General features: G+C 36.4%; 1 protein-coding gene across 1 annotated transcript in view; it reads right to left on the bottom strand.

Annotated features, from left to right (window-relative positions):
• The window catches only part of LOC107661342 (bone morphogenetic protein 1-like), a 92,527-nt gene that overhangs the window by 9,284 nt on the left and 58,350 nt on the right, over nucleotides 1-24,893 (bottom strand). The window contains exons 7-15 of the mRNA XM_016450866.1: nucleotides 16,129-16,253; nucleotides 11,601-11,716; nucleotides 9,565-9,667; nucleotides 9,350-9,466; nucleotides 8,681-8,826; nucleotides 6,684-6,879; nucleotides 6,263-6,388; nucleotides 2,620-2,780; nucleotides 946-1,126 (exon numbers count right to left, since the gene is read on the bottom strand). Coding sequence (XP_016306352.1) covers nucleotides 946-1,126; nucleotides 2,620-2,780; nucleotides 6,263-6,388; nucleotides 6,684-6,879; nucleotides 8,681-8,826; nucleotides 9,350-9,466; nucleotides 9,565-9,667; nucleotides 11,601-11,716; nucleotides 16,129-16,253 — 1,271 coding nt within the window. The remainder of the gene's footprint in view (nucleotides 1-945; nucleotides 1,127-2,619; nucleotides 2,781-6,262; nucleotides 6,389-6,683; nucleotides 6,880-8,680; nucleotides 8,827-9,349; nucleotides 9,467-9,564; nucleotides 9,668-11,600; nucleotides 11,717-16,128; nucleotides 16,254-24,893) is intronic.

Raw genomic sequence — 24,893 nt, 5'->3', positions numbered from 1 at the left:
TGAGCAGTGCCTGGTTTTCTCCACACATACCTCTTAGAATTAAGGCCAAAAAGTTCTATCTTGGTCTCATCAGACCAGAGAATTTTATTTCTCACCATCTTGGAGTCCTTATGTGGGCTTTCATGTGTCTTGCACTGAGGAGAGGCTTCTGTCGGGCCACTCTGCCATAAAGCCCCGACTGGTGGAGGGCTGCAGTGATGGTTGACTTTCTACAACTTTCTCCCATCTCCCGACTGCATCTCTGGAGCTCAGCCACAGTGTTCTTCTTTTTCTTCTTTACCTCTCTCACCAAGGCTCTTCTCCCCCGATAGCTCAGTTTGGCCGGACGGGGAAGGGTTCCGTCTTCCATTTAAGGATTATGGAGGCCACTGTGCTCTTAGGAACCTTAAGTGCAGCAGAATTTTTTTTGTAACCTTGGCCAGATCTGTGCCTTGCCACAATTCTGTCTCTGAGCTCTTCAGGCAGTTCCTTTGACCTCATGATTCTCATTTGCTCTGACATGCACTGTGAGCTGTAAGGTCTTATATAGACAGGTGTGTGGCTTTCCTAATCAAGTCCAATCAGTATAATCAAACACAGCTGGACTCAAATGAAGGTGTAGAACCATCTCAAGGATGATCAGAAGAAATGGACAGCACCTGAGTTAAATATATGAGTGTCACAGCAAAGGGTCTGAATACTTAGGACCATGTGATATTTCAGTTTTTCTTTTTTAATAAATCTGCAAAAATGTCAACAATTCTGTGTTTTTCTGTCAATATGGGGTGCTGTGTGTACATTAATGAGGAAAAAAAATTAACTTAAATTATTTTAGCAAATGGCTGCAATATAACAAAGAGTGAAAAATTTAAGGGGGTCTGAATACTTTCCGTACCCACTGTATATATATATATGTTTAACATAGTACATAAACATTTTTTTTTAAATTTCACAGCATACACTAACCTGAGAAGAACTGGGCCTTGAAGCCCTTCTTGGAGACGGTGTTGTCAGATTTAAACTCAATGCGCATGTTGTTGTACTGAGAGGTGATGGCCTCCGGTTTCTCAGCTCCGCAGAATTTCCCGTGCAGTCTGGAGTCGGCGGACAGACCACTTCTCACCTCAACAAAGTCATATTTACACACCTGCACAGCAGAGAGCAACGTCACAGGTCAGACCTTTCCACCACCTTTCCATCAAAACACAGCATATGATGCACTTTTAAGAGGGGAAATATAATAGTGGAATCCCTTGTATTGTTTTCTCTTTTGTATGTGTTATTTTTGATAAAAGCATCTAATAAAAGTAAATGTTTGAATCAAAAATAGAGAGGGGAAAAGAGTGTCATGTTTGTTTTGATGAGAAACTGGATGGATCCTTCATTTAAGTGGCACAAAATGCTCTAAATAGTCCACTGATGCTTTTCACAGCTTTTCATTGTGATTGAAACACACGAGTGCATGGCAACTTTTGCCAATAATAGTTCACAAGCTGTACACTAGTTATCTGTAGCAAATGTTGTTTTTGGCAATCAATAAAGCTGAAGCCATTCTCACCGCCCTCTATTAAAGCAGAGCCAGTACATTGAAGGAATGTTCCACGTTCAATAAGATTTAAGCTCTATTGACAGCATTAACACAGACAATATCGACAAAACAAACACAAATTATATTCATAGTAATGCGCTTACAATGGAAGTCTATGGGGTGGCGTGTAGTTTAAAAGAAGCACTTGTATGCATTCTTATACAGAAACTGTGTTAAGTACATAAATCATGCTTTTAATGGTGGGGCAGCTATTGTAAGTGGATGAATATCTGGTTAAATGTTACCAACGCAACTCCTGTGGATGGAGTTTGCTCCATGTAAACAGATAGTTACATAATGTTCGTTTCTGGTATCCTTTCACATACTGTGCAAAAGTTATTTTTGTGCAGGTTCGTGCCCTGTACACTTTCAATTTAAATCCATTATTGCAGACAGATTCGTTTTGTGGTCATAATTACTTACTGTGGTAATTGGCAACATGTCACTGATGCAGAACCTATATGAACCCAAATCGTTCCTAGCTTTATCCAGCAATTATATAGTACGCTATTAAGGCAAAAGCTATAAAATGCTCAGGAAACCATACAGCTGCTTCAAACTCGTCTTAGTGTGTCGTCTAATTTAGAGGACTAACAGCTATTTAAAAAACCCAGCCTGAGCCAACAGCCTCATTTTCTTTCTCAAAATCACTCTTCCTGTTTAGCACTAATGTAATGCCATTGCTGTTATATTAAAGCAATATAACTGGCTTCTATTGAAGTTTGTGAAATTTAAAATAATGAAGTATAAAAAGACAGGCTGGAAGCCAGATGGCAACTCTTTAACAGGATAGCTCTGTTATAAACTACCTGAGTGTTTGTGATAAACATGCACGAAGCCAGAAAACTACCCTTCATCTTAACAAACAGATCATAAGTGCATTCGTCATGTGAGCTGCACCGGGCAAAACTACTGTAAGCTATCAACAAGTGAGAAAACGTGACAGCAATTTGGAGAAGTCAGTCCATAAAGCCCTGTGGTGATTCACACCAATCGAGCTGAAATGAACCAGACAAACCCACCCCACGCAGACGCAAAAACCTAGTGCTCACATCGTTCCCCTCCGTCTCGAAGACGTCGAAGAGCAGCGTGATGCGGTACTGCGTGGGCGCCACCAGCTGCCAGATGCAGTTCTTGTTGGGTGGATACTCTTTGGGCCAGCCTGGACTGGTGATGGACCCATTCAGCTTGGTGATGAAACCACCACATGCAGCTGAGAAAAAGACAACAGAAAAGAACTGTAAGACAAATTATACTAAATACTTCAGCTCCTCAGTCCACACACAACATTTCTTGAAATGATTTGATTCCCAAGCCTTTTCAGTAACAGCATAGGAGCTTTAATCTGAAAGTTAAAGTATCAGCAGATTCTTCCATATTGTAATTGAAGCAGATTATCGGAAAGTGAATACTTGTTTCTATTCATTGACTAGCAGATCTGAATGTGAGCTTGCAGTGATTAAATGATTAGACAAGATACATCACCAGAAAAAAAAAAAAAACTGTTGATTTTACTGGAAGATCAAGTTATGACATTTTGATCAGTACAAGGTCAAAAAAGGAACATGTGCATGGATTAATCATTCCTAATAACCTCAAATAACAGATTTAGAAAAAGATAGGGTGATTTTCCATTCTGTGCTGACTTTAAGATGGCTTATTGTGAAATTCCCTTCACGTTCTCTTTATACACAGAGTTTATTATGTAGAATGTTTGGTCGTTGTCTTCTTTAAAAAGTATTTTTGTCCTTGGATTTAAACTTAATTTGAAGGCACATGAATCGTTTGAGAAGGAATCATGATGCATCAACAATATACGTTTTTTCCCTCTGATCTCTACCACTATGTTTATACAGTATATTTAAAGGGGTAGTTCACCCAAAAATGGAACGTTTCTCAACTAAAGTTGATGTTATGAAGGTTGATGGTGTCTAAACAACATCAGACTCCAATGACTTTCATTGTAGCATGTGCAAAACAACACTGAAACATTTTTCAAAATTTGTTTCACACAAGACCGAAATACAAAGCAATTATCCAATTATAACAGAGCTCATTTACATACAGAAGTAAAAGTACACAGTAGGTAAATTAGCAAAAGCAACCTGGATTATTCAGGTTTAATTCCACCCCTGACTTTCACTGTTTTCTACCTTTGTTGTACCTTTTTTACCCCTAAAGTGTGCATATTAGTACTTCAGAGTAGTAATATGTACCTACAAGGTATTAATATCAACTCTTATTGTACTATTATGCACCCTTTGTTGGTAAAAAAGGTACAAAAGTGTCCTTTTGAGGATACTGTCCCAGTGACAAGCTGTTGTACCCCTAAAGGTACAATGTTGGCACTTTTTTGAAGAGTGTAAAAAAAATAAATGCAAAAATGTACAACACAGCCCCTTAAAAAACTCCCTACAACTGCTACATATTTCATGCACAACATGCCTGGGTTACAAAGCACTCTTAAACTCTCAATTTATCAAGCTGACCAGCTTGTGGTTTGTCAAAACGGGCACCTGCTACATATAAAATAACAAGAACGGTCCTATTTTAATTGAAATACACAGGGAACAACCCCAGGCTTCGTATCTAATCAAACACGAGCAGAAAGACCGAGTAGTTTACTTTTGTGCGGTACGATCCAAATTACCCAACGGATCCACTACAGCGATTTCAACATGCGCTCAGGGAGAGATGTTTCCATGGCTACCCGCATGAAGCCTTTGGACAGCCCTTGCCTTGAAGTTTTAGCTTTATGTACATTTAAGCCCTATCCGTCTCTATTCCCTCGTGCAATAAACCTGTTCTGCACGAGCGGCACAGTCATTATGATAATGTGGGATTTACTGCTGATATGATGATAGCCACCGGGAAGCTGTGCTGGGTCAATCTTTCTTTTATCTAATGGAGAATCATTTTCCGATCGCTCCAGTCTGTCATGATTGAGCTGTTGAGTCATCTCAGTGCATGTCTGAACAAACAGACTTTTGCTCAATATAGCAGCCGCAGGGTACGTGCTGTCCTAGCAACTGCCTCACGTATCCAGACATTAGCCGACGATATAATGAGAGATGCTAGCTGTTAGACAACACTGTACCTAAGAATGCTTTGACCCTTAACCCCAACTGTTTTTTAGCGCTTTGTTTGAGAAGAATATGATATGAACAGATTCAAACTTCAGCAGAATTTCCAGCCGCTCAGAAAACAGAGCAGCGCTTTGTAAGTGTCGTGCGGAGGAGGGTAAAGAAAGCCAGGCGAGACTGCTGTCAATGTGAGGAAGGTGCTCATAACTTGCTGGCAGCCCCGAGCCAATAGCACAAAACAGATGTCGGCGGTATGTCAACAGCGCAAGCAGGAGTAGTAATTAAGAGGATGCAGTAGCACAGACTGTCCACTAGAGGCAGAATGAGGTCGGTGTAGCTGGCTGCTCAAAACATGCACTCAGTAATTAAAGGAAAGTGTGATTTTTTTTATATTAAAAGGCTTCTTTTATCTCAGATTAATATGCATAGGTAAGCATTTTGTAGGTTGATTCCCCCAAAAAGTGTAAATATGCTATCAAAACTATCAAAGTGACGTTTGTTTGAGAACCCTGACCAGCCTGGCAAACACTGGTTCAACCAATGGTGTGAGTTTGGGGCGGGGCTATCTGGTTGTTTATCCAATAGAAGATAAGGGGAGTGTTCTGGAATTCAATTTATTTATTTATTTATTTTTACAATCCCGAGTGATGACATTAGTGGCTCAGAAATTTCTGTTTCATCAGAAACAGAAAATGATTTCCTTGGAGGTGGATTCACGAAACATTCTTAAAAACAAAATTCTTCTTAACTGCTAAACTAAAGTAGTTAACTAAAACATATACAACATATTGTATGAAGAATTTGAATTCTTGAGAAGAATGTCCTTAAAATCATTGTAGGGGGTGGGCAACATCGGTCTTGGAGTGCCGATGTCCTGCAGAGTTTAGCTCCAACCCTGAAAAAACCTCACCTGCCTGTAGCCTTACTAATCCTGAAGACCTTAATTAGCTTGTTCAGGTGTGTTTGATTAGAGAGGTCTCAGATTCAATCAAAAATATCTTAATTTGTGTTCTGAAGATGAACGGAGGTCTTACGGGTTTGAAACAACATGAGGGTGAGTAATTAATGACAGAATTTCATTTTGGGGTGAACTAATCCTTTACGAGGAAAAAAATACACATGTTCTTAAGAAAATATTTGAGAACTTTTCAGGAATTGAACTTTAGTTTCTTAGAAAATTCTTAACTCCTTTTAAGAAGATTTTTGTGAAACTGACCTATGATCTTTAAAAATTTTCTTTGCCCTAAAACTTGCCTTTATTACCAAACACAGAGTTAGCGTTATTTCTTTGTATACTGTAAGACAAATCCATATAAAAATGGAAAGTGTACAGGTCATTTTCTGCCTGGACATTATCCATTAAGTTTAAGGACATTTCCTTTAAGCCTAAAACGCAACACAATGCAATGCATAATTTAAAATATGGGTAAAACCTATGAAAAATTAATACGGAAAATCCGTTTATACTACCATTTATATGACTTTATATTAGAATACTGGGCCCTATTTTGACAGACTTTTCTGAGAGTGTACAGCTTTCCCTCGATGCTGCCATAAACAGTTTAAATATGGCACTGGCCTGTATCCAGCACTGAACTGTTCACATACTAACCCTCGCAACTCCGTTTGTCTGCCGCCAGTTCATACCCAGGGTCACAGGCACACTTGTAACTACCGAGCGTGTTGACACAGCGCTGCTCACAGCGACCGTTGTCGGGTCTGGAGCACTCGTCCATTTCTGCAACAACAAGAACATCAGAACTTGAGTTACAGTACCTTAAAGGAGCGATGCTAATATCTTAGGAGATGTTTCGTGCTAATATATAATCAGGGATTCTCTTTTTCTTTCCTTAAATGTTTCCTTAAGTGTTCATCATGTTGGTTATTGGCCAAATATATTATGTGCATTCATGAATTTCAAAACTGTTGAGCTATAATGTTAAATTCTGAACTATAACGCCAATCATCACTCCTATACAATTTCCATAGATCAAATCCAAGGTGAAACCATAAAGCAAAAACGTCCACCTCACCTTTGAAGAAATTAGCAGCAAATCCAGCCTTGTTGACAGAACCGTCCGACACAAATTTCATCCAGATCTGGTTGGAACTGGATTTAATATCATCGGGTTTGTCATAACCACAGAATCTGCCCAACAGCGGGCTGCTTTCTGAGTTCCCATCTCGAACCTCCAGGTAGTCGTACGCACAGTTATCGTGCCTCTCGATCTGGATTGAAAAGAGGAAAGATAATGGAGAAAAAGGAAATGGAAATTAAAAAAAAAGTAAATTTAAACCTGAAAGACCTGAAAAGCATTTCTTTTCTTTCAATGCAAGACATGCCATTATAATTTGATAGCAACCAGCTGTGACCGTAACCAACCTTTTCATCAAGGTCTAGAACATACAGAAAAAATCAAGTGGAAACAACGCTGAATGTTTTCCCCCTTTTCTTTTACAGATCCGCAACATCTCTTCTTTCCAAAGACAAAGATCATGGGGAGTTTTGGGTTTATTTACACCAGCTGGTTAGAGACAATCTAAACCAAACCCAGAGCCAATGCAATGACACGACAAAATCAGAGTCAGTCAGACGAATGACACAAGCACTAAATTAAAGTTACAATCTATAGTGATAAACTCAGCATTTAAGTATACTCAGTTTATATAATCAAAGAATGATATAATGATGTACGGGTCTTCCTTTTACATTTGAGCAATCCTATTTAAGTCAATGTTCAAAACAAATCATTACTTTTGATTTAAATTCATGCATGTTCTGAAGTAGAATATAATATAATATAATATCAGAGTATAGCATATTCTAACACAAAGTAAAATGTAATGAATTCATCATTTTTATTTATTTATTAATTACTGTGCACAGTGCAACTAACTAGAAATAAAATGTTTTCATTATTGATTATCAAGTTATCTGCAGCCCTACTCTTCAGAGTCAGTCCTATTGAAGGGTTAGTTCACCCAAAAATGAAAATTAGCCCATAAATTACTCACCCTCAAGTCATCCTAGGTGCATATGACTTTCTTCTTTTAGACAAATCCAGTCGGAGTTATATAAAAAATTGTCTCTGATCTTTCAACCAGTTTAATGCCACTCAGCAAGTGTTGCATGCATCAGTCCAAAAGAAGTTAAATAAAAAGTGCCCATCCATAAAACATTTTTTGTCTCACACGGCTCCGAGGGGTGAACAAAGGCCTTCTGTAGCGAATCGATGCGTTTTTGTAAGAAAAATATGCATATTCAAAACGTAATAATCACTTTAATCTAGCTTGTGCCAACAGTTGTACACGGAAGCAGCTCCGGGAGGATGCTGAGGTCAGCTTTGTGCATGCGCCACTCAGAAGTGACGCACGTGGAAGCGAAGGGGAGAGATCAAAACAAAACAACAGTCACGAATTAGAAGTACAAAATGAGGATTTGTAAAGAAGAATGTCGGAGGATTTCGATATAAGCCAAGAGGAGACTATTAACAAACGTTGGTTTTCACGAGACTCACCAGCGCCTGCGCATCGCTGACCTCATACGTCATCCGCCCGAAGCTGCTTCCGTGTACAACTGTTAGCTAGATTAAAGTGATTATTACGTTTTGAATATGGATATTTTTCTTACAAAAACGCATCGATTCGCTACAGGAGGCCTTTGTTCACCCCCCGGAGCCGTGTGAGACACTTTTTTTTTTTTATGGATGGGCGCTTTTTATTTAACTTCTTTTGGACTGATGCATGCAACACCCACTGAGTGGCATTAAACAGCTTGAAAGATCAAAGACAATTTTTTATATAACTCCGACTGGATTCGTCTGAAAGAAGAAAGTCATATACACCTAGGATGACTTGAGGGTGAGTAATTTATGGGCTAATTTTCAGTTTTGGGTGAACTAACCCTTTAATGTTTATTTCTGGATATACACTGTCTTTTCTTGTTTAGGACACACTCTAACACTATAACAGTGTATAAGCAATTAATTACATGCTTATAATGCAATAATAACAACTTTTTTAATCATACCTCAAACGACTGGAAGGTAAGGCCTACATGGTAACCCTGAGCCACAGTGATCTTCCACACACACACTTTATTAGGTCTGTAGTCGTCTGGGTAGTTCGGAGACTGAATTTGACCATTGTCTTTCTTCACCTCCCCACCGCAAATAGCTGCAAGATAAAATATTACAGGGCAAGCATGATAGTAAAGCATGAAAATGATTTCTTTCACAATATGAACTACTGGAAACAGATATTGTTAGGTGTTCACCTAATGGAAACTCAGTAATTCAGTAGTTCACCTATGGATTTAGGTCTATGGGGCAAAACACTTATTACGAACAAATCTGACAGTGTTTTCTATTGAAATGCTATTTTGAGCACTCTGGATTTGCCCTAGACCTTAGCCATGAAATTGCTGCTTTGTTTTGGGCTAATTTTGCTCACAACCTCTTGCAGCTCTATCGACATATGAAACGCAAGGCAAGTAAGAAACTGCTATTGCAAATTATTAAATATATGAAGGTTTACATGAAAATGTCAACGGTATGAGCTAAAGGCACAATTTTTTGAGATTGTATGTACACACTTATATACACACAAGTACTATAGTGCTTCTTCATAATTTTTTCAATGCCCACTAGCACTTGTTTTATAATATTTGATAGTTGTTGATTTGGTTGAATGCTGGTACCTTCGTAAGCAGCAGAGAAGCCCTTTCCCACCCAGTTGCTGCTGCTGCGAAACTCAATCCACAGGCGACTGTCTGTAGAGACGATCGGCTCCGGTAATTTATCCCCACAAAATCGACCTGCATACACAGGTACAAACAAACAACTCAACATTAATTAAGCTTCACTTTGACTTGCTCATATTGTTCTTTTGAAATGTCAGGTGTTCATCTTAAACCTTTTAGTGGTGCTTTCCTCCAATATCCATCTCTGATCTCCACATGATCATACCAGCACAAATGACTCCGGTATAAATCCATAGATGTAAAGTTCAGAATGATCTTAGGGAAGAAAATGTAGTAAATTGTTACTGAAGGAAAGTTGGAAATCTGTGAAAGTCTTAACTGTGCAAATGCAATGATTCTAAGCAGGATTTCAATTCAGAAATCCTCATTTTAGACAATCTACTTGGTAGTTTACACACTGTGGAAATAGTTGTCAGATTCATTAAGAAGTCTTTTTTAATCTATTCTTTTTTACAATTCAAACCATGTTGCAGAGCATAAATTACTCCACTGTAATCAGGATGTTTGTTTTAGAGTAAAACTATATAGTGAGAAACATAAATAACAATATTTGACAGAATATTTTCTTCAATCAAGCCTCTAAAATGGTATTACACTGTAAAAAATATATATTTATAATAGTAAAACAGATTATTGGAGTACGTTTTACCAAAAAAAAAAAAAAAAGCATTTTAAATTAAAATTTCACTCTTTCTACGTTAAAATGTCACGTTTAATGTAACAGGTTATTTGCAGTGCTGGGGAAAGTTACTTTTAAAAGTAATGCATTACAATATTGCATTATTCCATAAAAAATTTACCAATTGCATTACTTAGTTACTCTTTAAGGAAAGTAATGCATTACTGTATTGTGTTACTCCATAAAAGAGTAACCAATTATGCTACTTAGTTACTCTCTATGGAAAGCAATGCATTATAGTATTGCATTACTCCAAAAAAGGAACCCACTGCGTTACTTAGTTGCATTTTATGGAAAGTAATGCATTACATAATTGCGTTACTCCATAAAAGAGTAACCAATTGTGTTACTTGGTTACATTTTATGGAAAGTAATGCATTACTGTATTGCGTTACTCCATAAAAGAGTAACCAATTATGCTACTTAGTTACGCTCTATGGAAAGTAATGCATTATAGTATTGCATTACTCCAAAAAAGGAACCCATTGCGTTACTTAGTTGCATTTTATGGAAAGTAATGCATTACTCTATTGCGTTACTCCATAAAACAGTAACCAATTATGTTACTTAGTTACTCTTTATGGAAAGTAATGCATTATAGTATTGCGTTACTCCAAAAAAGGAACCCATTGTGTTACTTAGTTGCATTTTATGGAAAGTAATGCATTACTGTTTTGTGTTACTCCATAAAAGAGTAACCAATTATGTTACTTAGTTACTCTTTATGAAAAGTAATGCATTATAGTATTGCGTTACTCCAAAAAAGGAACCCATTGCGTTACTTAGTTGCATTTTATGGAAAGTAATGCATTACTGTATTGCGTTACTCCATAAAAGAGTAACCAATTATGTTACTTAGTTACTCTTTATGAAAAGTTAATTACATTACTTTTGTGTTTCCTTTTGTCACCTGGGCAAGGTTTGCTTATTTGTTTTGTAATAACAAAAAGTTTTATTTTTGGCAACTGTAAAGGCCCTTTCACACCAAACGTGAAATTAATAAGCCTTAGCACCTCACTCCCAATTCCTCTCAACACAGGGAGAGCTGTCACTAATGTTACATATTTGAAAAAGTAACTCAGATATTTCATTGTAAATTTAAAAGTAATGTGTTACTTTACTAGTTACTTGAAAAAGTAATCTTATTACACAACTCACATTACTTTTAATGTGTTACCCCCAACACTGTTAATTTGCCATTTCTTTACTATTAATTGTGTAATTTACTAGCAATTTCTGAGTAAAAATGGTTTTAATGTAAATTTTTTTCACTGTAATCTGAAACTGTGAAATGCGGTGAAAAAATAGTTTTGCGGTGACGCAGTAAAGAATCAGTGAATCGCTTTTCTAAACTGATTCATTGAAAACAACTGTTAGGACAAACCGAGTAACCAAAATGTACTGGACTTGGGACCAATGTCACAGTTTACTCAATTCCATAAACTGTCCACAGGCCTAAAAACGTCTCTCACAGCAGCTAATCAGAGTGATTCACAAGCGCTTCTTCACCTTTTCTCCCGGTGTGACTGAAATTATCCATATGCAGTGCATATATGCTGAATAACCATTGGGAAAACCAGGTGAAGAAAAGTTTCCACTACTCTCCTGCAAACTGTCTCCACATTCTAAGAAAGAGAGAAAGAAAGAAAGGTCATGATCTATCAGTGTTCAAGAAGAGTTAACATGTGAACAGTTCATTACACATAAACAAGATGCGATCAGTTACATAACGGTCTACAGAGACAGTACGCTGCCTGTATATAAAACATTGTTGAGCATCACAGAACGCAACAAAGACAAAAGACCACGAAAAAGTCTGGATTGTCTTTCACAGTGTGTGCCTTGAGCACTTTCATGTTATGAAGCACATCTGCTTCTAATGTTACACACCTGCCTGATATTCACAGCAAAGAGAAGGAAATAATAGTGCTGCAAAATTCAAATCAAAAGAGTTTTCATTTATATGGTGCTGCGTGCAATTAAAATGAAACAGTTCACAGGCAGCATACTGTATTAAATGTGCTGGGTAATTAAACGCTCTGGTGGTCACTGTGGAAATACACATGGCAAACCAGCATTGCTTCATTAAATGTCAAAATATCAGCAGTTTCAAAACATATTCATAAAACATATGTAATGGATAATGTACAGCCTGCTTTACGCTGGGGTCCTGATTACCCTTTCAGCTCATTATTTTGTGATAATGAACAGATGATTGTACATTATCCTGCTTATCACACAACTACTAACTAACTGACTAAATAAATAGACATGAAACATTAGTTTGATGTAGCATAATTCTATCTAAGAAAAAGACAAAACAACACAAAGTAAAATAAAATAAACATAAAATAAAATAATATATAAAATAATAAAACGCATAAAATAACAAAAAATATAATACAACAATAAAATAAAATAATAATGATTTTGAACCTTCTTCACAATAAAAAGAGGCACTACAACACCACACATACAGGGTTAGACGATCACCATATAAAATAAAATAAAATAAAAAAATAAAACATTAAAAAATAAAATAATAGAAAATAATAATGACACTTACAATACTGACAATAAAATAAAATAAAACATAAAAAATATAGAAAATAATAATTACACTTACAATACTGACAATAAAATAAAATATTTAAAAAATAAAATAATATAGATAATAATAATGACACTTACAATACTGACAATAAAATAAAAGAAAACATAAAAAAATCAAATGATATAGAAAATAATAATGACACTTACAATACTGACAATAAAATAAAACTGATATGGACATTCAGGCATTCATATGGACATAGGGACTACACAACACCAAATATTTAAGACTAAAATATAAACAAAAATAAAACAAAACAAGTGCAGTGACCCATACAGTACTAAAATTAAACCAAACAATAGAAAATGAAACTAAAACGTTGTTAAGTGGATGAAAATAAAATTCGACCAACACAACATCATATATATCTGATTCTTCCCCAACATACCAAGTAAAATCTTGTGTGTTTATTTTTTCCTTACTAAAATGCATATAAAGTTGATTAACAACCAGTCATTTTTAAAATCTATTTGGGATGGGTTTAATGGTTGGTCATCTAGCAGCCAAGTTTCTCCCTAACTTTCCCTCCAGAGGGCTTGTAAATTAACCTTGCTGAGCTGTTTACACTCCTCACATTCTCCACACGCATGCGTTTTCAGTCATGTAAAACTAGAGTAGCAGAGATCCGTCAGGCCAAGTGTGGAGTGGATTCAGTTTTTAGAACCATTAACAAGCAGTCTGGCAAGCCACAGCAAGTGACAGAAGCCACAAGGAATGCTGTGCAAAACATCTGCCACACTTACACCTTATTTTCCAGCATGTGATATACCATGCTGGAAATAACAACCATAAAAAGGATTTTATGCTCTAATTCAGTATGCTATAATTAAATATAATTCAATATGCTATATACCGTAATTTTACGCTACAATTCAGGCAGAAATACACCTGGACTCTTATTTTGAAAAATATCTGGGCTTTACGGTTTACAGCTGCTCATTCAAAAACATGCACTCATGCAACCACCTGCAAAAAACAAATGTGAAGACCATAATGTAAACATTGTCATAATTCATCAGCAGCAATCGGTTGGTATAAATGTGCGGTATTCACTAATTGCGAACTGCACTAAAACCACAAGCCAGTAGAACAAGGCTGCGTTTTTACTTTAAACTTGTTTTAATTCAATAAATAAATATGTAATTAAATTGTAGCCTTTTGAAGCTTATTAATCAGATTAGGCTGCATCACGGCTCCTGTTTTTCCCTGTTTTTATTAATTAATATTTTTATTTAGTTTTAATGATTTATATTCAGTGTGCAATTAAATGAAACAGTTCACGGGCAGCATACTGTATTACATGAGCTGGGTAATTAAACGCTCTGATGGTCATAATGGCAAACCAGCATTGCTTCATTACATGTGAAAATATCAGCAGTTTCATAATATATTCAGAAAATGTCATGGATAATGTACAGTCTGCTTTACACTGATTACCTTGTTTAAAATAAAATAAAATAAAATAAAATATGCATTATTAATATACATTACGTTGTGGGGTTGTGTTCATTTGTATGTTCTCCAAAGTACAAAGTAAAATCTTATTTTCCCTGCTTTTATTTAATTTTGATCTTAAATTTGACAAAACCAGATTTAAAGGTGACATATCATGAAAATCTGACTTTTCCAGGTTTTAAGTGCTATAATCAGGTCCCCGGTGCATCTACCAACCAAGGAAACGTGAAAAAGATTAACCCAGTAACTTTGTTTTGTAAAGCCTTTTTCTGCAAGTGTCTGAAAAAAACGAGCGTGTCTGATTTCGCTCCCTCGGTGACGTTGCAAAGGGATCTCATTATAATATTACCGCACCTTAATCTGTAAGTTTACACCCAAGACACCTTCATTGTGTTTTCGCAAGCGACAACGGTGTACCCGTTCTAATGCCACGGCGAAAGTTTGAGCAAAACATGCTAACTGTTCTGTCTTTGGCTGCACAGACGAGCACAGAACACTGTTTAGAGTCCCAGCCTCAGAGGAGACAAGAGAGCAGTGGATTTATTGATTTATTTAATGTATATTGCTGCTGCCACACAGATCTAAAATAAACATGTTTTATTTCCCAGCTGTTTACCTTCACAGACAGTTTTTGTAACTTGTGTGTTTTTAACGTAATCTTGTGTGTGAATGAGAACTTAGTTTAGTACTCGCATGCTGTGACAGCCGCTTTCTGTCCGTGTGCTTTGGATATGTGCTCTCAGAAAACCGTATATCAGAAGTTTGAACTCATATGGTTTAAAACGCATGATTTCAGCACGATAAACATGATAATCAGAACCAAAACAGATTTTTAGCAGGTCCGAGCGCTATTCTAGAAAAGGGGGCGGGGAGCAGCAGCTCATTTGCATTTAAAGAGACAGGCCCGAAAAACAGCGTGTTTCTGCTTCCACTCAAAATAGGCATTTTCAAAATTATATAATAAATTATCTGTGAAGTATTTTGAGCTGAAACTTCACAGACACATTCTGGGGACACCAGAGGCTTATATTACATATTGTAAAAAGGGGCATAATATGTCTCCTTTAAGACATTTTAAGAGCTTTTAAGTACCACTGGTTTGGACATATTTGCTTGACGGTTTACACTCATTCACCCTGGTAGTGTGTGTTTGAACATTTCTGTAAAGTTTATATGAAAAATGTCTTGACCCCCTTGTACTGCGTTTAGCTGCTGTCTCCTAGAAAGCAAGCGTTCTCTCCTCTGTTTTATCAGGGAAAGAAGACAAATTACAAACTTCCTGTGCTTGACCAGTGTTTACTCTGCCTTCCCGAGCCAGGAGTCACAGAGACCGTCGCCAAGATACCACACCACATTGATTGTGGATGCCATGCTATTTCTAGACAACGTATTCTCAGCGTGTCCCACCCAAGACATGAAATGGGGGCAAATGACACAAAAAAAAAAAAAGTTTTTCATGAGGATTTTGTCTTGTTTTCCATAAACATATCTAATATTTATATCCTTTAACAAAATTTGCCATTGGTGGTCATTCTGATGATTTTGCTTATGTTTGTACTGTTTGTATATATAGTGTTGGGTGTAATGCATTACTAAGCAATTAATTACAGTAATTTAATTCCTTTTCTCTTGAAAAAGTAAAGTAAGGGATTACTCTTAATTTCTCTGTAATTTAATTAGTTATTTAATTATTTAGGTGCTTTTTTTACTGGAAAACAAAACAAAACACTGACTGAGATTTTAATTTTTGCATGATTTTGCTGTCCAGACCTGAATACTTGTGATGTTTGCAGTCAGACGTGTTTTCATGATGTGCTTACAGTTTCCGATGACCCAGATTTTCTATCTACACCATCTTTTACTCTTGTTGAGTCTGACAGGAGCTTCTCCTTATTTATACAGAAGGATGATGATGTGACACTTTAGCATTCTGTGATTCTGTACGGTTTATGTGTGTAATTTTCTTACTTGGACACTTGTAAAGTTTGCGTGCCTGTGCGATGTCTCCTTTGCTCAGTCTGGTCCTCTGACCGATGGGCGGCCGAACTCCGTTCACATCATATCGAGGCAGAATGGTGTCCAAAAATATCCCTCTGTCAGGAAAAAAAACATGACTTCAATCAAAATGAACAGATGCATAAAGACAAATCTGTCTTGTTATTTGAATCCCTATTCACTATCTCTTGTTTCCTGGAATGTCTAGCAGAACTCTCCACACCCACACACAGAAACATGGGCACTATAAACACAAATGTTATCTCACACTTTAAGATACTGCAGTGGCAAGTTTCAGCAGATGTACAGAATGTGGCGGTTAGGACTCGACAGGCTGTAAAGTCATTTGTGGAGCAGACAACAATCCGAAGGGAATTCAAGCCAAGCAGTGTTATCCGTGAAAGCAGCCATGGAAGCTGCGGCCTGTGGCTCGCCTGCTCTTCTGTTTTTGTTTTCTGTGTAACACTACATGCAATGTTGAGTTTACTTTAATTGGTCTGCAAAAATTTCATGACTCAGATTCAGCATTTGCATGTATTATTTTAGTCCAGCGTTACAGGTGCTGTAATCTGACAGTGTTTTATAAAGCAAAAACACAGACAGATATGATCCATATTTATACAAGTCAACTGCTAGTGTATATGGGGAGTGTTGGGTAAGTTACTCTTAAAAAAGTAATTAATTACTAGCTACTTATTACATATTCAATGTAATTAGATTACTGTGTTAAATACTCTCTCAAAGTATTATTACTAATTACTAAATCCCATATCAACCTCAACCTGTTGAATAATACAAGGATAAACATGAAACTCCTCTTTTAATTCAAATAAATAATATAAAATTGTATAAAATATTCTTGAATTGACCAAGGTATTTAAAGAGAGAAGGTTACATTAAAAATATACATTTTAACATTAGATGTATTTTTTTTTCAGCTAACTATCGAGTTTATGGATTTGGCATGTCTTTCCTGAGGTGATTAATGATACATGACATTATCGTTTTCAAGCATTATTGTTTACAAGTGATTACATGAGACATGATACATTTCAGTTAGATGTTCTGTTTCTTTCAGCATGATTTCTGATGTTTATTCATGTTTATTTGGTGCTATAACTAGTAGTCAAGTAGAAGAGATGATCGGTTCACATGTCGATTGAACTGAAGCTGCTACAGCGATCGGTCACGCCACATTAAAAAGCATCAAAACCATATTTACTGTTTGTATTTTGTGATAAAACTGACAGAATTTGAAAGATGGGATTTTGTCTCTTATTAAAAGTAAAACACAAAGCTTAAGGCCGCGACACACCAAGCCGACTTCAAAGAACTAGCGGCGACGAAAGCCACCAAGCCGACTTCAAAGAACTAGCTGTGACGAAAGCCGACGGTGTTGTCGCCTCACGTTGGCAGCGTCGGACCAAAAAGCTGCGCTCGAACACACCGCACAGACTAAAGCCGATGGCAAACTAACATGTGCATTCTGCGCATGCGTATGAGGAATTACACTGAACAAAATTATATCTGGTGGACATTCCTGCAGTCAGCATGCCAATTGCACGCTCCCTCAAAACTTGCGACATCTGTGGCATTGTGCTGTGTGATAAAACTGCACATTTTAGAGTGGCCAGCCTAAAGCACACCTGATGTCTAATCAGCATCTTGATATGCCACACCTGTGAGGTGGATGGATTATCTCGGCAAAGGAGAAGTGCTCACTAACACAGATTTAGACAGATTTGTGAACAATATTTGAGAGAAATAGACCTTTTGTGTACATAGAAAAATTCTTAGATCTTTGAGTTCAGCTCATGAAAAATGGGGGCAAAAACAAAAGTGTTGCGTTTATAATTTTGTTCAGTGTAACTGTTTATATCTGCAGCTATCAATAGTATATATTCTTCATTCAAAAGGAGAAACCGAAACAAAGATATACGAGATAAACGCTAATATACGAAACATAAACAAAGCAGCGCTTGCTTACCATTTTGAATATCAGTAACGTTGATAACTTTAGCGGCTCATGTTCTTATGAAAACATTCGCGTATTAGAATGATTGTGAAAGATCACGTAACATTTAAACAGCCTTCTGTCTGTACCGCTCTCATTTAGGTGCTTGTTTTCATCACTTTCGCTTTAATTCTCGGGCACTGACTCGTTCGCTAAACTGAACATCCAATCAGAGCTCTCACTCGCGCCGATGGCCCCGACGCCGATTCAACATGCTGAATCGGGCAAACTGCCGCCGACGTGAGCCCGACGAGTGGAACACACCAAACAAACTAGCCCGACCATCGCTCACCGTCGGCTTGGTGTGTCCCGGCCTTTATTGTGATTATTGGATGGCAGGTGTGCTGCAAATAATGTTTATTGAAGTTCACGCAACAGAAAACAGCACAGACTAAAATATCGATCTTGAGATTTAAGCCATATCGATATCGATTAAAAATGAGAAACTGATATTGTTAATCTAGCACTAGTATCCACACAGCTGACATGTTTACCTGTTGTAGTTTATTCAAGTTGGGTCATTAAATAGACGCTGACACAGTCAAAACACGCCATCTGAGAAACAAAATACAGTTTCAGCCTTCCAAAACTATTTTGGTGCATCACTATACTCTAGCATAATGTTTGGTCATGATGAAGTGCGTCCAAACAGCTCACATGCTTACATCTTGTAGCTTATTCACAATGTGAACACAAAATAGACAACCGAGCCTGACACAGTTAAAATGCTAACAGAAGTGCCGATTAAACGGCACTGTTTCTGGGCAAATATTTTAGTCAATGAAGGATAAAAATAACAATATCTTCATCAGTTTTCAGTGAAAGTGAAGACATTAAAACATGCATTCAGAATTTATGATTATTTTTGTATAATAACATTCCAATATTCTGAAATATCCACACAGTAACAGAGGTATTATGATATTAGCTGGTTTAAGGACCAAGAGACACAAAGACAGTATCGTGACAATGTTAGTTTACTTTGGTTACTAACATTTGTCTCCGGTGATTTGATCAGCTGAGACGGATTGCAGTTTACATCTGGTTTAATATGTCTCAAACGAGTCTGTGACCACAAATGTTTCAGGTATATGTGCAGCCTTTTCCAAACATGTCCAAAATGACTTGCTTGTTTTGTTTTAGATTATTTGCTATGCATCAGGACACTGGCCTGGACCAGCTCTGAATGTGGTTTAAGGGAGCAGATCACCAAAATTTTCCAACCCTGGAAGAGTACAACTGTGTTACATCAAACCAATCAACAGGAGTCTGGATGATGATGACTCAAAGCATAATAAAAACCCCACAGGTCTGATGACTCCACAGCACCGACAGAAAAACAATGACCTTTCCTGGGACAGTCACTAAATCTGGCAGGCCTGAGACAGAGAGTGACCACTAAACTGGCAGCCGAAACATGGCCTGAATTCATGTTCTACTTGGCAACCTCACACGGCACAATAACCTCCTGCGTGACGTCACGGGACTCCTGATTGGCCGCTCCAGGCCTGATGCTTCCTTAAAAGTCATGACATCATGTGGTTGTACATAAGCTATAAACAAAAGAAATGTCGAGTAATATGAAACAGATTTATGCTTTCCAACACATCCCATTCTCCAGTCCTCCAGGCTGAAAAAAATGTTTGCTCAGTTCAGCAAAGAGTGATTCAGTATCAAAAACCTGTCTGTTTTCTCGCCCTTCTTTTCGTGCTTTGACACTCTTTGCTAGTTTATCGTCGAGCTTTTTACTCAACGGTGGCCAGCGAGGGTCTGCTCATTTGTTTGTTCCCATGGGAACCTTCCAGTCAACAGCAGGCATGTTCAAATAAGGAAGGATGGCCTTTCCAGAGTTTAACTACAAGCTTTATATGAGAGAAATCAGCAGAGAAATGCAAACCCCATTTCAAATCAATAAACAGTGCAGTGATTTAAATATGTACTGTCTTCAGGTTCAAATCAGAAAAATCTAAGACACTTACAGCCTAATTTCAGTTAAAAGATAAAAACCACCATATCTGTGAATCTCATGAAAGCTTTTAAGATGAATTCCAGGTCATGCTCAATCGAAAAAGTACACAATTTTTTTTTTTTTTTATAAAATACCAATTTAATTTTAATTTTTGATTTTAAATTTTTAAATAAAATACCTTTTTTATTTTTAATAATAATAATATTATTATTATTGTTGTTGTTGTTTATAGCTATTTCTGCTAAATATTTTCTAATATTGCCAACACTTCGGTGTATCACTACTATAAAATTTATGTTTGTGCAAAATGTACATATAGAGCTTACATTATATTTGATATATAAACTTAATAATATTCCCATATTCACTGTAGTAAAAAATAATTTTGTGTAAAATGTAAATAATTAAATTTATCTTTTGGCACACACACACACACACACACACACACACAAAGAAAAAAACAAGAATATATTTTTCATAATTGTTATAATTAGAAATAGTAATACAATTCATTTATAACAATATAATTGTTCTTATTGTTGTTGTTTTTTTACAATAACAATTAGGCATATTTTCCTCTACAAATTTGCATCTCTGAAATGCAAATAAAAAAAAAACACAGAATAAAATCTCATTTTAATTATTATAATGCTAAAACCAATAAAGGCAAATAAAAAAATAAAATATTTAGGCCTATTTAATATTATTTAGCATAATATTTTTAATCAAAATGTTAATGCTAAAATCAAAATAAAAAATAAAAAAAATCACTATATATTTAGTGTGTTATACAATATGTATATTACAGTAATAAGACTAAGTAATGAGAATCACTTTTCACAATGAGATTCACGAAAAAGCTTAAAAGTATTGCATTACTGTGAAAGTCTGGAAATCAGGAAAATGTGGTTCATTCTCATGAAAATTATGTCACAAACTTGAAAATAATGAAAAAAAAAAACAAACAAACTTCATTCTCTTAAAACAATATTTTATTTATGTAAAATATTATTTTATCTTTTGATTTTATGATGAAATGTGACCTGAGCATGTTTTTGTAAGTATCAGCCTTATTGTGGGTCTGTGAGTCCAGAGCTGAACAGTAGATGTGTGGGCTGGTGTCATCTCACACTGAAGACATACTGCAAGCTCTTTATTTGCTTTTGGCTCAACTTGCCAGTACCAGTTTGAAGAAGAGAAAGCTCTGTGAGCAGGGTGGGTGGAACGGGGGCCAGGAGACAAAGGAGGAGGTCGGAAAACATGCCCCAGACAAAAAGCTAGGAGGCTCACCCGCTTCTCCTGGAGAAAAGTTTGATTGAAAAAAAAAATAAAACCTGAGGGAAGGCCATGAAATCCTCCCGATACAAGTGCAATCAAAGAGCCCGTCTTCCCACGGAGATTTACAGTACGAGTACTCTTCAAACACAGCAGGGACGATGGGAAAAAAAGACAACAGGACAGTGGACAAACACTGTTAGCTTCTCTCAAGCTGCTGCAAGCTTTCTGATGTCCTGCTTACAAAGCCAAGCCGCATAAATCCATCTAACTTACCCTTTCATTTCTGGGTAAAAACATCTGAGGGTCAAGAGGGGAGGAACATATGATAAACTCAGAATCTAGTAATCATTTAATAATCATGGGTGGCTCTGAAATGAGAGGAAGCCCTGGATGAGTTCACCATGTCTGCTATATTTAACTCTGGGATTGAGTTTTCCAGCACACTCCCAGAAGACCGTTTACAGACACGGAAACCAGTCCTTTAGTGTCCTTGCTAACGAATAAATACAACATCCATCCTCACTTTACCTCTCAAACAAATACCTGGAATATGTAAGGCATAACTCCATATGTCCTCTCTTTACTCTGAAATGGCTTAAACAGGCAGGTTTTTCACTCGAACGGAACCATTTCAACAGTAAAAATTCTACGTAAAAATAATCAAGGCATGTTTTCCACTCATTCGACATGATGAAGAAAAAAAGCAATATTTAACCACACTTTTTTACACTAAAACATATGAACTCAAACACCATTTCTGATCACGTCAGATCATGAAACCAAACATATGGGCCAAATAAAAACTTTATATTAAAAACAGCACAATCACAATGTTGTCGCAGTTCTTTGTCTATAGTAGCAAAAATACATCAATATTTTAAGTTATATATATGAACCAATAATTATTAGCATTAAAAATACACTGAAATAAAATGGTGTACAAGATATTATAAGACCAGGCAGATAGAGGGGTAAAAATATATATACAAATAATATTAATAATACTAATGTAAATAATATAAATACGCTGTAAAAAATGACCGAGAATTTAATGGTAAAAGACTGTAAAAATGCTACAGTAAAAACCTGTTAAATGGTTAACGGTAAATTCTCCTACTATATACGGTGAAAAACTGTATTGGACATTACATGTATTGGACATTAATTTTACGGTAGTATACCGTTTTTGGAAGTGGAAAAAGACTGTATAATTTACAGTGAATAACCGTAAATTGACATTATCAGAATTCCCTGCGTTACATTTCAAATTTGATGTTTTTTTTTTGTTGAAATAACTGTTTCTTCTTAGTTTTTTCTTATCAGTTTTGTATATCAGGGTTGTGTGTTACACCTAATGTTGTTAAATGAATGTTTATTGCATTATTTCAGTTTCATGTGTGTTACCATGATGGTGTTTAGTGTTTGTGTGAATGACACTGTGCACCTTCTATATATGTTATTATTTAAAAGCTGCTTGTGATGGGCTTTGCTTCATCATGTGACTTTCTCATCACCACCTGCATTTGGTGGTTATCAGTGTATTACAAAGGTACAAAACAGATTTCAGTACTTCAGTAGGTTGGTATATTAACATTATATCAGTTAATGGAATTACGTTTTTGAAATGTAAATTTAAGTTAAATCTGTAAAACCAAAAATGTTGCTACCGTGGTTTTTTACGGTAAAATTCCGGCAACCACAGCTGCTGGTTTTTTACCGTAAATTTTACGGAATTTTTTTTACAGTTTACTAACATTCATGAAAATAAACTATTATTAAAAAGGTTATTTATAACACAATGAATGTACTATATAAAGCACTTTCAAAGCATATTGCTTTATAGAACCTTATAAAAAGGATTCTATTTAGCAGCAAGAATTCTGCTGTTGTTATGAGTTAAAGAACTCTAATCCGGAACGGTTTAGAACCATTTTTCTTAAGAGTGTAGAAACAACTTCTACTCATAAATTGCTAGTAGATTTCACAAACAATTAGGGCTGCACGATATTGGAAAAAACTCACATTGCGATATTTTATTTTTCTGCCATATATATTGCGATATGAAAAAAAAAATCACCACATGACTTGAATAGTTTATTTGGAAACAAAATAATGATTGGGGTGATTTTGTAGGCGAGTAAATCAGCATAGGAAATAAACAAGCATAGATAAATAACAGAGCAAAGAGACAAACGAAATAAGCAGTGCTTTATATTTTTCAGGTAAGTCTAACAGTTTTCAGTAGGGCTGCACGATATTGGAAAAAACTCACATTGCGATATTTTATTTTTCTGCGATAGATATTTATATGAGAAAAAAAAAATCACCACATGACTTGAATAAGAAAAAAGAAAAAAAATAATGATTGGGGTGATTTTGTAGGCGAGTAAATCAGCATAGGAAATAAACAAGCATAGATAAATAACAGAGCAAAGAGACAAACGAAATAAGCAGTGCTTTATATTTTTCAGGTAAGTCTAACAGTTTTCAGGTACAGAAATTGAATAATCAAATGTAAAATAAGACTGCATAGTTTTTAATAAAAAATTAAATCTTAACAAATCTATGTTAAAGCTACAAAAGTGATTTTTCTTTGTGTTTTGTTGTTTGATTAACGTTCATGACAGAGAAAGCAACAGGAACATTAAACTACTGTGAACCAATATACTGTTACACCTCCATTTTCTTTTTCCCCTTCACCTAAGCCATAAGCAACTGCGTTTACAAGGATACTTGCAGAGCACAGTATTTCAGGCACAAATAGACGCAGAAGTGAACAGAATTCAGTGTTCACGTGCATCTGTGTGGCTCTCACCATCTTTAATGTGACTCGGGAGGAACGAGTCGTCTCGGGGAGTGATTTGTTCAGTCGTGCATGCGCAACATCCTATAGTTTCTGTACTGGAATTAGTCAAGTAGTTCACCTGTTTCAAGTCTTCGGGTTTTTCGAGTCGTTCGTTCATCACGTGACAGCCCACGTGACACATGATTATGTGACAGCATCACGTTTGTATAAGCTTGTAAATTAACTAATTAACTAACTAATGCTGTCACGTCACGTTACAAAAGAACGAACGATTCGAAAGACTCGAGAGATGAACTAATCAATTCTCTTTCCGGCTCAGACTGCATTGGTTAAAGCTTATGGGGCCGTCACGTGATGAACGAACGACTCGGAAAAACCCGAAGGCTCGAACCAGGTGAACTACTTGACTAATTCCAGTACAGAACCTATAGGATGTTGCGCATGCGCGACTGAACGAATCGATCCCCGATACGACTCGTTCTTCCCGAGTCACATTAAAGATTCGTTCAAAACGAACGAATCGTTCAAGAACGACCCAACACTAATGCCGAGTTCACACTGCACGATTTTAGCCCGATTTTTCACTCGCCGACAAATCCCCGAAATCGGAGGCAAATCGGTGCTCGTTCACACGAGTGACAATCACGCAGTGTGAATTATCAAAGACGCGA

This window comes from Sinocyclocheilus anshuiensis, unplaced genomic scaffold (genome assembly GCF_001515605.1).
Source record: "Sinocyclocheilus anshuiensis isolate Anshui unplaced genomic scaffold, SAMN03320099.WGS_v1.1 scaffold703, whole genome shotgun sequence".
NCBI classification, from domain to species: domain Eukaryota; kingdom Metazoa; phylum Chordata; class Actinopteri; order Cypriniformes; family Cyprinidae; genus Sinocyclocheilus; species Sinocyclocheilus anshuiensis.
The sequence above is the reverse complement of the archived record's forward strand: the minus strand, read 5'-3'. Positions and strand labels throughout refer to the sequence as shown.